Raw genomic sequence first — 13,357 nt, 5'->3', positions numbered from 1 at the left:
CTGGTTTACTCCATGTTGTTTCAATGTAATAGTAGACGTATTGTGACGTGGAATGTCGTGGACAATACATTGGGTTTGAAAAGAGTAATCAACATCAATTGTTGTTTTGAGGGTTGAAATTTCAACCACAGGATTATGCCATCATGGTAACCAAATTTCAACATAGACAAACAAGCCTTTTATAAAATATGTTGAATTTGATTTGTACCTTTATAACAACGTCAGATCTTCAATGTAATATCCACTATCACAAAGAGAAAAAAACATGCTGGGTAGCACCACCTAGTGGAGAATTTATCTATCTACAGCTACCTTTTGGTCTCCCATCCAGGGTTTTAACAAAGCTGATCCCTGCTTAGCTATTTGTCACTAACTACTACCAATGTGCTATCGTGAGAGGGATTGTTGAACGATAGCCACTTAAAAATGAAATACTGTAGATTCACTGTTGCTATCGAAGTCAAAGGGTTTAACAGAGCAAAGGAAATGTAACCATACTTTATCACTCATAGATCATTAGTGAGGCTTTTCATTGGCATTTGTTCGGTCAAAACAGTAGGATAACTAGACAGTCCATTCTGTTTTTCTCCCCTCCTTTTCTTTCAAGAGCTTTGTCACAACGTCAGTCAATGTCAGGGGTTATGGATTATGCAGTGCTACTTAAAAATAACAAATACAAAATGGTAGCTAGTAGCTATTTAGGCCTGTATAGCATTTGCAGTCATCAACTGCTATTGTTTCAATTCAACCCAGAATTAAACAAAAAATAGACAATTCAATAGGCCTAGCATTTCAAGCTCTGGTTGATTTGAAATGTAGTGATATTGAAATGTGTTTGGCTGTCAACGCAACCAAATATCAACATTTGAAGGAGATGTATATTTTGCTTGGATCGTTTCATCTGTGCCACTGAATTAGTCAGGCTTTAATTCCAGTTTGTCTACAAATGAATAATTGATATGTTGGACTCACGTCTCCATCTCAACCAAAAAATCTAAGTAAAAACAATAGCACTAAATCCATATTTAAAGTGCATTTAAAGTATGATATGATTTGATTTAGTCCTATTCTTTAACTGTGATTTTTGGTTGAGATGGAGACGTGAATCCAAAATGTATCTTATTAATTTGTAGACAAACTGGAATTAAGGCCAGAGTCAAATCAAATCAAATGTTATTAGTCACATGCGCCGAATACAACAGGTGCAATGCCCCTGTGTTGAGGATCAGCATGGCGGATGTGTTGTTACCTACCCTTACCACCTGGGGGCGGCCCGTCAGGAAGTTCAGGATTCAGTTGCAGAGGGAGGTGCTGAGTCCCAGGGTCCTTAGCTTATTGATGAGCTTTGAGGGCACTATGGTGTTGAAAGCTGAGCTGTAGTCAATGAATAGCATTCTCACATAGGTGTTCCTTTTGTCCAGGTGGGAAAGGGCAGTGTATAGTGCAATAGAGATTGCATCATCTGTGCATCTGTTGGGGTGGTATGCAAATTGGAGTGGGTCTAGGGTTTCTGGGATAATGGTGTTGATGTGAGCCATGACCAGCCTTTCAAAGCACTTCATGGCTACAGACGTGAGTGCTACAGTTCGGTAGTCATTTAGGCAGGTTACCTTGGTGTTCTTGGGCACAGGCACTATGGTGGTCTGCTTGAAACATGTTGGTATTACAGACTCAGACAGGGAGAGGTTGAAAATGTCAGTGAAAACACTTGCCAGTTGGTCAGCGCATGCTCGCAGTGCACGTCCTGGTAATCTGTCTGGCCCTGCAGCCTTATGAATTTTGCCCTGTTTAAAGGTCACCTCTGGGTGAGTGTTTTCTTGTTTGCTTATGGCGGAATACAGCTCATTCAATGCTGTCTTAGTGCCAACCTCTGACTGTGGTGGTATGTAAACAGCTACGAAAAATACAGATTAAAACTCTCTTGGTAGACAGTGTGGTCTGCAGTTTATCATGAGATACTCTACCTCAGGCGAGAAATAGCTTGAGACTTCCTTAGATATCGTGCACCAGCTGTTATTTACAAAAATACATAGTCCGCTGCCCCTTGTCTTACCAAACGCCGCTGTTCTAGCCTGCCGGTGAAGTGTATAACCGGCCAACTGTACGTTGATAGTGTCGTCATTCAGCCATGACTCCGTGAAGCATTACAGTTTTGAATGTCTCGTCGGAAGTTTAATCTTCCGCGTAGGTCCTCTGTTTTATTGTCCAAAGATTGCACGTTTGCTAGGAGAATGGAAGGAAGTGGGGGTTTATTCGATCGCCTACGAATTCTCAGAAGGCAGCCCGCCCTCCGGCCCCTTTTTCCCTGCCTCCTCTTCATGCAAATCACGGGGATCTGGGCCTGTTCCCACGAAAGCAGTATATCGTTCATGTCGGGCTCATCAGACTCGTTAAAGAAAAAAAAGGATTCTGCCAGTCCGTGGTGAGTAATCGCAGTCCTGAGGTCCAGAAGTTATTTTCGGAAATAAGAGATGGTAGCAGCAACATTATGAACAAAATAAGTAAAAAAATAAGTTACAAACAACGCAAATAAACAAACTTAAAACACAGTCGGTTGGGGGCACGTAAAATGTCTGCCTTCTTCTCCGGCGCCATTTTGATACAGTGTTTCAGTTTTACAGATGGAACTATCCAAGCAGAAACATCTCTTTCAAATGTTGATATTTGGTTGCGTTGCAAACCAAACACAATTCAATATTACTTTTAATACAATAAATAGCCTAAAGTTAAGACTATCTTACAAACTAATGCAACATTCAACCTTAAAATGAGTAACACATCCATGGCCACATTTTAAGGTTACTGTTACTATAAATGTCTACTTACGTAATCATAAAGAGCATGCGTGTTCAAGATACAGTAGCATGAATAGGTTGTCGCAGGACTGTGAAGATCTTCAAAATTGCTGTAATAATCGGTGCAGAATCTCGAGCGGCATTTATCACTTGCACCATGCACTTTTAATGTAATTTCAACTGCAATCCAGGTAATTTGGTTCTGCTATTAGATGTTGCACAGTGATAGTACATTAATATGTTGTATAAATCAACAAAATATCTGACATTCTATTCCCATTTGAACTATGCTGTTCTTTTAAATGGTTTAAAGCAATAGACATTTGGATGACAACCAAACCAAAAATCAGTCATTGTTTTTCCATTGGAATTTGGTTGTTTTTATACGGTTGAAAGCGTAGTGGTAACACATTGGAAACTAACTTTTGGCTGTCTTTTTTTTTCTTTTCTTTTTTCTTGTCTCCCAAATTTTGTGGTATCCAATTGGTAGTTACAGTCTTGTCCCATCGCTGCCGTACTCCCGTAAGGACTCAGGAGAGGCGAAGGTCGAGAGCCGCGCGTCCTCCAAAACACAACCCAGCCGAGCCGCACTGATTCTTTTTTAAATTTATTATTTTCCAATAAAAAAGAAATAAAAAAAGACAGCGATACAAACATTGACATTCATTGTAGTGTTGAATGGGATGGCCAATTTAGAGGACAAAACAAAACTTAACTCACACATACACAAAATAAAACTAAATCCTATTAGGTGGTACATGTACAGTATAAGAAGACAGCATATAGACATTACAAGCAGTGTAGTTCAGCCAAAAATAAATATTGAGTGGAGTACAGCACAGAGTAGAAGCAGATCATCAACCCAGTTATGAAGCGGGACTAGACCATTTATCCAGTATCGGCTGCCATATTTGATAAAACATTGGACTTCTATTGGAGATATTGTATCGAATCTTTTCCATATATATTACATTCCCTAAATCCCGTAACCAGATTTCAAAGGTAGGTACAGTCTCCAATTTCCAAAATTGCAATATGAGCCTTTTGGCTAATAGAGTACAAAGAGAGACAGCCTTCCCCTCCTGGTTATTCCCATCAACTGTACCAAACAGAGCGATCAATGGGTCTGGGGCTATAACTGCTTCTTGACACATTGCCCGCTTACCCAGAAGAAACAGGGGGAAACACCATACACCTGGCAACCGTGTAAGCATGCATTGTGCCTTGCCGACCACAGGTGTCGCTAGAGGGCAATGGGATAAAAACATCCCTGTCGGCCAAACCCTCCCCTAACCCGGACAACGCTGGGTCAATTGTGTGTCGCCCCATGGGTCTCCCGGTCGCAGCCGGCTGCGACAGAGCCTGGACTCGTACCAGGATCTCTAGTGGCACAGCTAGCACTGAAATGCAGCGCCTTAGACCACTGCACCACTCAGGAGACTTTTGCTGTCTTTTTGATTGGGTGAATATAAATTGTAATCTCATTGATCAACGTCTCAACCAAATATTACCCAATTATCCACGTTGAAATGACATTGTGTGCCCAGTGGGATGACACTATACGTCCTCTAATTTGTAAGATTTGTACGACCGCTATTCCATTCATAATGGGTCTGTAACCTAATGTTACGTAACACGTCACACTAAATGGAGTGTCACAGACTTACATACGGAATAATATGAATTTCCCTGACACCACGTTGACCTAAAGCCCATCCTCCTCACTCACAGTAGCCCCTCTCTGTGTGTCATTACACAATTCAATAAACTTTATTATCCCCAAGGGAAAAATGTATTGGACACACAATTCTGCTGTACATACCGTAATTTCCGGACTATTAAGCGCACCTGAATATAAGCCGCACCCGCTGAATTAAAAAAAAAATATTATTTTGAACATAAATAAGCCGCACATGTCTATAAGCCGCAGGTGCCTACCGGTACATTGAAACAAATTAACTTTACACAGGCTTAACGAAACACGGCTTGTAACAAAAATAAATAGGCTTTAACGAAACACGGCTTGTAACAAAAAATAAAAAATTAGCAGTAGGCTTTAGTTGTCTTTTTGCACTGAGTCAATTCCTCACGCTGCTGTTTCCAACGTCTTATCATCGACTCATTAAGACCAAGCTCCCGTGCAGCAGCTCTATTTCCTTTTCCAACAACCAGATCAATCGCCTTCAACTTGAAAGCTGCATAATATGCATTTCTCCGTGTCTTTGCCATGATGAGGGTGACAAAATGACTACCGTAATCAGAATGATGGGAAGTTTGAGAGCGCTCGATTTAATCTAAACAGTAAACAAAAAAGTTGTTTGACCTTAACCCGTTCGGCAATTTCATTGGTCTAATGAAAGCTTCATGCCGCCAAAAAACTGAGCACGTCACAGAATGTGTTTTTTTTTTTTAAGAAAAAAAATTTGAAAGCGGGAAAAATCCATATATTAGCCACGTCATTGTTTAAGCCGCGAGGTTCAAAGCCTGGGAAAAAAGTTGCGGCTTATAGTCCGGAATTTACGGTAGAAATAGATGTACAGAAAAGGTATCATAGGCTCCACATCATTTCCCATTGCCTGAAACAGTATGCACACATCATGCATCTACACACGTCAAACCTATTTTGAATATCTGAAATTAGCCACCTACAACAACAAGCCCTTGACCCAAAGAGAGTTATCACCCTAGCCTGGCTGACACAACCCACGTGACCCAGAGCAGGGAGAGCTGTGACACTAGTCTGCAAAGGAGGCCGTTTGTTAATGCAGTATTCGCTCAGAAATTGAGCGACGGGTTTGATTGGTTCACTCAAATGTTGTTTTTTTCCCCTCTGGGATTGAGACCTCTTTGTTTGGATTGGAAAATCCAACCGTTGTAATGGGAGGGGGACGGCGCTCTGGCCCTGTGTGTGGCTGTGCATATGGGTGTTTGAGTGAGAAAGACACAGAGGTGAACCAACCAGTAAAAGCACAGCCCCCTTCATTATCGACGCATTGTGCCCACAACTTCAAAGAGCCATTCCTGACTTTGAAGTCAGGAGGACTTTGAGAGTTAGGTGTTAGCCAGACTATTATCACTCGGGGTCATTAGAAGATTTAGACTGACAGAACGGAAGAGCTTCTACAAAGCTCCATAGATAAACAGACCGTTTTTTTGTTCTCCAACTAAATACAATTTTTCATTCAGTCAGACAGAGTGGTGATGTACAAAGAGGTCTGATTAAAAGCCCAAAGCCAGCAGTGTATAGCAGAGAGAGATAGAGAACATCCCACTGCCTTGTCTGCCAGCTCTTAGAAAAGCTCCTCCACTCTACTCTGACAAGCCTAAAATGATAACATAACCCTCTTTTAAATAAGCCCACTGACGCAACGTCTATTGTTATTCCCAGTATTTCAGGAACCATTGTACTAAATGAAAGCCCACTAAAAGATACAGCTCTACTTCCACGTTATTGCCATAGTAGTCTGCTCCATAGAAACATGTTACCATAGAAACCATGTTATCTTTAGTACTTAATCCCACGGGATGGCCAGTGGTGTCACACAGCAATGTTGAGTGGTGATAGACACTTGAAAAGTGGCAATTTCAATATGGCCTACCTCTGTCGCCTATCAGATCAACAACCACTCTGGTCCTTACTAGAGGCATATCTGAAATTACACCCTATTCCTTATGCAGTGCACTACATTTGAACAGAGCCGCCTAGGGTAAAGTGTACTATTTGAGACAATGTTTATGCCATGGTGTGTGTCTCTGTGTGTCTCTGAGTCTGAATGTCTTTCTATGTCTGTGGGTTTCTCTGTGTGTGATGTTTAATGTTGCTATGTGTCTCTGTATGTTGGCCGCTGTTGTTTCTGCTTGTTGTTATGTGCCCCCATGACTCGCTCTCTGTCTCTCTTGGGTCCGGTTGGGCTTTTTTTGGCCACGAACAATGTGGCTGCTGCTGGGATCCGCTGACAGGCCTGACCAGGGCCGCTCTGCTCTCTGAGCTCACATGCTTTTTGTGGCTCTAGTCTATCTCTCTGAGCAGCGCCTCCCAAAAAAGCACTGTGCATCATGGTCCAACGCTTTGTTGCACTCCACTGATCCCTCTCTTAAGGCCTCTGCAGCAGCTGGAGAGATTAGAAGAGAGGAGAACAGGACACACACTCACACACACACTCAACACACACACCACCGACACAGACACCCCAGCTAGGCCCCTTGCACACACACCACTGGTACTGTTCTCACTGAAGCAGTAGAGGACAAACAGATCAGGCTGAGACTGAACTTGACTGGACCCACATCTCCAGAAAGACTCCACTCTGACCGGAAACCTATCCCAGAAAGATCCCACCCTAATCGGACCCGTACGGCACGCATAGCCCCATCTACCTGGAGTCCAGCCCAGAGGTCAACCTCTTCAGCAATGAACAGTTTTGGGTACCGTCGGGAGTTGAGTAAGTATGAGGACGTGGATGAGGATGAACTACTGGCTTCTCTCAGCCCAGAGGAGCTAGCAGAGCTGGAGATGGAGCTGGCAGACATAGACCCTGATGCCAACGTGCCCATCGGCCTGAGACAGAGAGACCAGACGGAGAAGACCCCCACTGGCACCTTCAGTAGAGACTCTCTGTTGAAGTACTGGGAGAAGGAGACCAAGAGGATACTGGAGGATGAGAGAGGGGAAGCCAGCAGCCCCAAACAGGTCAGTGATCAGGAGAGAGTCTGAACTCAGCTAGCTTGCTACTCTCAGATCTTTATGGATAACCTTAAATTACGTTTGACCAATTAAGAAGCTTCATTATTCAATAATGATCACTTTCTGGTATAATGGAGAACCAGTTAGGACCTTCACACAAAAAAATGCAAATCTTACATCCCGTTTAGGTCTAACTTTAGACATAATACAGTTAAAAGAGAACATGGCCATGTGTCTAAGTCAGATTAATGAGAGATTTACACCTTATGTCTAAACAGGATGACGATGATGATGCCGAAAAGAGTGAGGAAGAATGCGTGACAGAAAGCAACAGCGAAGCAGAGGAGAAGGATAACGAGAACAAGAAAGAAAATAAAGATTATGAAGAGGAAGAGGAGATGGAAGAAGAAGAAGAGGAGGAGAGTGAGGAAGAGGAAGCTGAAACAGAGGATGAGGAGGATGAAGAGGAGGATGAAGAGGAGCCAGAAGAGAAGAGGCCTAAAGCAGCGACCCCAAAGGATTCTGGTCCTCCATCACCGCTGTCAGTTGTCAGCTCCTCCCCTAGCCTCCTGAGACCCCCAAGGGTGGAGCCTATGAGACAAACCCCGCCCCCACCTCCACTTGACCCCAACACCGAGGGTAACCCAATAGTTGTCGACGAGGCCCTGGAAAGAGTCCTTAATAACGACCCTGAGCTGAAAGAGATCAACCTCAACAACATCGAGGACATCTCACAGGACACTCTAATCCAGTTCGCTGAGGCACTGCGCTCCAACACACACGTGCGTGTCTTTAGCCTGGCCAACACGCATGCTGACGACCCCGTTGCACTGGCCATTGCCAAGACGCTGTGCGAAAACACCTCCATCATCAGCCTGAACATTGAGTCCAACTATGTGACAGGGAAAGGGGTTCTGGCCATGGTCCAGGCTCTGCCTAGCAATAGCACCCTGACCGAGCTACGCTTCCATAACCAGAGACACATGTGTGGAGGACAGGTCAGTCAGTCTGGACTTGGTATTCAATCTTGATGCTGCTGCTCAACACACATTTTCAGGCAATGGTAAAAGCACAACCTCACGATCCCAACCCCCCCCCCCTCCCTTTCTCTCTCCCTTTCTCTCTCCCTTTCTGTCTGTCTGTCTGTCTGTCAGGTGGAGATGGAGATGGTGAAGGTTCTGAGGGAGAACCACACCCTGATCAAGCTGGGTTACCAGTTCCACCTGCCAGGCCCCCGGATGAGCATGACAGGCATCCTGACCCGTAACATGGACCGTCAGAGACAGAAACGCCTGCAGGAGCAGAGACAGAACCAGCAGGCGGGGCCAGAGGGGGCCGTTAACCCCCGTACGACCGCTCTGTTGAAGGGCACTCCGGGTTCTTCGCCCTATGGTTCCCCGCGGGTGTCTCCTTGGCAATCCCCCAAACTCCCCAAGAAACAGACCCCTCCTGCTCCCCCGCCGCCTCCTCCTCCACCTCCTCCCCCACCCCCTCCACTGCCCTGCCAGCCCCCGGCAGAGAAGAAGAAGCCGACTAGGAAGATAGCGGAGGTGATCAGGCTCCACGAGGAGGTCGTTAAGAAACAAGGGAAAGGGAAGGGGAAGAAGGGGAAGAAAGGTTTGAAAGATACCAACAGTATCTTGAAGGAGCTGAAGAACGCTCTGCGGCCAGTGGCAGAGAACAGAGAACAGGAGTACAGTAGGCCATCCACTCCACTGCGCTCCTCACACGACCAGCTCATGGACTCCATCCGCAACGCTAGTGTTCGCTCCCTCAGAAAGGTGAGATTGTGTGTGTGTGTGCACAGCCAATGAGAGTTAACAAGAGTTTAAGGGTTAAAGATGGTCAGCTGGTGAGACACCACCTATGAGTGTTCATAGTCTCATACATCATCATTAGGGCCCAGAGTTCTTTTGTGGTCTGGTCCCATGGCTAGGAAAAACAATTGGCCCTTACCAACGTGGAGTCTATTCCAGCTGTATCCTGGGCTGGGTATTCCTGGACAGACACTATATGCTCCAATTCTTCACCACCGGCCTAATAGCCCTGGAAACTAATTAACATGTTTCCATCTGGAAAAGTGTCTCTTTGTGTGACATAGCCAGCAGACTGAGACACTATGTCATCATGGAAAATGTCAAAGAGAACTCATATAAAATGTCTGAGAGAAAGAATCTGGTCTAAACAGTCTAAGATAAATAAGGTTGTGCTTTGAGAACCTTAGGGTGCGTTCTTCCAGTCAAACGGAAAACATACCTCCGAGGTCAGTCTGATTTAGACAGGTGACAGAGGAACATCGCTATCTGAGTCATCTCCTGTGGTTGACATGTTATAATGCGATGGACGCTGATCATATGACACCTTTCCATCGTCAAGCGCTGTGTTACGTCTGAACAAAGCCAAACACAACACAAGCCATGGTTGAAGTCAGTAACACAGGCTGTGTGTGTGAGAGAGAGAGAGAGCGAGACAGAGGAGAGAGAGATATGGAGAGAGGGGGATAAAAAGAAAGAGATTGAGAGAAAGAAGGAGAAAGGAGCAGGGGAGTAGTCTAGTCTCTAATGTTTCTGTGGGCCCATTAATGTGTGGTAACTGCTTGTTATGTTGTTACTGTGGCAAATCCTGGTTGCCCTCAGGGTCTAGAGTCTGTGAATGCCTGCCACTTAACTGGAGTTATAAATAGGACTGTTGGACGGCTGCTACGATAAAGGAAACGGGAGAGGCCTCACAGTGCCAGAACGAACTCTGACAACAAAGAGTAAATAGGGAAAGTGCAAAGTAATTTTTGTAATATTTGTGGGCAAAAAATGTTCGATACTGCTACTGCATTTCTGACATTTTATGATGAGTTTTGCACAATTTATCGCGAAAATGCGCTGGCGGGGAAAACATTTGTTGACATGTGGCTTAACTTTATGCTGTAAAAGTGTGGTGATTGGTTGAATTTTTTGTGAGCCCTTTTTTGTAGTGTGGTTATCGGACAGTTTTATGCGGTAATAGTGCGGTGATTGATCAAATTTGCAAGCCCTTGCATAATATGTAGGGAATTGTTGATTTTGCAAACAATGTTGCAATCGCAGAATCACAAAATGGAATCTTTTGTTTTCGAGGAAACTAGCATAAGAAAAATCCTGTTTTATTTAACAGAAATCGTTGTTGGTTTTTTTTTAATTGCAGGTGGAAGTTCCACAGAGGAAGTTTGTCTTTGTCCCTGATGAAGAGACTAGCTGATCTGAAGACACAGGGAACACCTTGAGACTACTCAGGGCACATAAACAATACATTCAGATTGAACTGGAATTTCCTCAGAGAGGATACTGGAAATTAACACTGTGATAGCACCTGTACTTTTGGAGAAAAAAAATCTGAAATTCATGTTATTTTAAATGTATTTACGGTGTATGCCTTGCAGAAGGGCATTTGGTTGTCTAAATTTTTGTGATGATTAATGTATAAATTGTTGTCTAAATTGTTTACTGAGGTAACCTTTTTTTGTATAATTGTAAATATTGTATTTGGTGTGTGAGGAACATGAAGATAAAAGTAACAACACAATTAAGTTTTATGGTGTTTTATTACGGCTTAAACCATGTTACTGTCCAAAAGATTCTCTTCAAAATGTAATGTTCAAAAGTTACTGTCCTAAGGCTTTTGTATAAAAGGTTCTGAGGACCTCCCTTTGCCCTCAGAACAGCCTCAATTCGTTGGGATGGACTCTACAAGGTCGAAAGTGTTCCACAGGGATGCTGGCCCATGTTGACCCCAATGCTTCCCACAGTTGTGTCAAGTTGGCTGGATGTCCTTTGGGTGGTAGACCATTCGTGATCCACACAGGAAACTGTTGAGCTTGAAAAACCCAGCAGTGTTGCATTTCTTGACACATAACCACTGTGCCTGGCATCTACTACCAAAACCCGTTGAAAGGCACTTAAATCTTTTCTCTTGCTCATTCACCCTCTGAGTGGCACACATACACAAGCCGTCTCGATTGTCTCAAGACTCAAAAATCCACCTTTAACCTTTCTCCTTCCCTTCATCTACACTGACGGAAGTGGATTTAACAAGTGACATCAATAAGGGATCAAAGCTTTCACCTGGATTCAGCTGGTCAGTCTATGTCATGGAAAGAGCAGGTGTTCTTAATGTTTTTTATACTCAGTGTATGTAGCAGAGGAACACAATACTTCCCCTGTGCATTTGTGTGTCTTGGAAGAGTTCTCTGGTATGGTCCTAAATCCACCCCACATCTGTTAAAAGTAAACACAACACTGAAATGCTTTTGGCAGCAGCAACAACTGTCCTTGACTAACCATCCTAGCTTCCCACATGGAATTGGAAAGGACATCAAACTCCGCAAAAACACGGTTTACCTCAGTTCTACTAAAGAACTGACTTGGAGGGAAACAATATTCACAGTTTTCGGTATTATCAGGTATTATCATCAGGTACTGTATATCTGATCTTTCCCTAATGTGTAAACAGAAGGAAAAAAAACATGGAATCTGATATTTTGAGTTCAGATATGAACCACATCCATATGTGGATCCTCAGTCTGGACCTTGGAATTATAATCATTTAATAGGATCTCTATGGTTTGGACCTTGGAAGTGTTTTTGTTTAATTACATGACCAGCCGTTACCACAAAACTACCCAGGAACACTTGTTTCCATCCACAGTTTTTGTGAGAGTAAAGTCATACCATGTAAAAAAAATCAACAGGTGATCACAAAACATGACGTTTTGGTAAAATTGTATAAAATGCAGATATTTGTTCTGTAATAAATGGTGGTGGAAAAGCCTATATGCGCAAAAATATTGATATAATAACCATCATATCGAGGTAAACTTGGAGTCACGCGATGATATGGTGTGTGGTCCTCCCACTACGATTTGCAAAACCATGCAGGTTATAGGCTACAGATGAAATAATTAAGGATACAATTCACAGGGTGGAGAAAGTGCACGTACGGTGATCTTGATGCTCCTTTCCAATAAAAATCGAGGGTCTTATTCTGGTGACATGATCATTTATTTATGCATGACTTCCGTTTTACAAATATTCTCGTTTTTAACTATAATCCATAATGAAGACGAGTCTACACGCACTATCTGCGAGCTGTTGGCTAGAGATTATTCGGTTCATAAACATTTACGCGAAAAAGTACATTTTGCGTGCACAATGTCATCACGCAATGATTTTTATCAGCGAACAAGTCTATTTGATGGAACATTCGTCATTATTGTTTACGCGGATTTTAGAATATTCGCATGAAAATCTCGCCAATTGGATGGAAACCGAGCTAGTGCCAGGAAATGAGCACTGCATCTGTATGCTACTTCAGAGGCTTTGGACAGTCAGAAAAAAAAGATGTATACAGATTGTGTAAACACAGCCAATAACAGGGTGTAAAATAACTTAAAGTGTCTACTGAAAGCTCATTGGAGTTATTTTTCTAATCCCACTGCCTGGCAAACTGTATTTTCATTAATTTAAAACTAAAAAAATCATTCACTCTCTTTCCATCCTTCTATCCAATCATTCCAGCTTAATCTCTATTACATACACACTACAAATAATCCAAGAGTTATGTGATGTGGACGCAGTCCGACCTCGCAGTTTCACGTGTGGGTTTAGCCAACATGATGAGTACTGGGAACTGAGAGACAAATGGGGCCATAGGCCACACTGAAACCAAGTTAACAGCTGTTAATACTGTCTTTTCCTACTTGGTCCAACCCTCCCATCACGCTTCTACAGGCCTCCAGCAAACAATGTACTCAGATTTAGTGGCTGTGGTAGACTTTTGGCATATGCCCACGTGTTCCCATTAAGCAGTGCTGTTCCCATGTCACCTGTGCTACAGTAAATCCCCTTGT

General features: G+C 43.3%; 1 protein-coding gene across 1 annotated transcript; it reads left to right on the top strand.

Moving 5' to 3' along the window:
- The first annotated feature begins 5,287 nt into the window (after positions 1 to 5,287).
- Positions 5,288 to 11,034, top strand: LOC115198757 (leiomodin-2). The gene is made up of 4 exons (XM_029761004.1): positions 5,288 to 7,485; positions 7,758 to 8,477; positions 8,634 to 9,260; positions 10,657 to 11,034. Exons 1-4 carry the CDS (start codon positions 7,207 to 7,209, stop codon positions 10,708 to 10,710), a joined length of 1,680 nt encoding a protein of 559 aa, XP_029616864.1. The 5' UTR covers positions 5,288 to 7,206; the 3' UTR covers positions 10,711 to 11,034.
- Positions 11,035 to 13,357: the final 2,323 nt, after the last annotated feature.

The sequence above is a fragment of the Salmo trutta genome, chromosome 8 (genome assembly GCF_901001165.1).
Source record: "Salmo trutta chromosome 8, fSalTru1.1, whole genome shotgun sequence".
Classification (NCBI taxonomy): Eukaryota; Metazoa; Chordata; class Actinopteri; order Salmoniformes; family Salmonidae; genus Salmo; species Salmo trutta.
This window is presented reverse-complemented; position numbering and strand designations above follow the sequence as displayed.

Coding starts and splice junctions, on each gene's coding strand:
- LOC115198757 (XM_029761004.1), top strand. CDS start 7,207: ATGAACAGTTTTGGGTACCGTCGGGAGTTGAGTAAGTATGAGGACGTG. Junction 8,478..8,633: donor GACACATGTGTGGAGGACAG/GTCAGTCAGTCT, acceptor TCTGTCTGTCAG/GTGGAGATGGAGATGGTGAA. Junction 9,261..10,656: donor GTGTTCGCTCCCTCAGAAAG/GTGAGATTGTGT, acceptor TTTTAATTGCAG/GTGGAAGTTCCACAGAGGAA.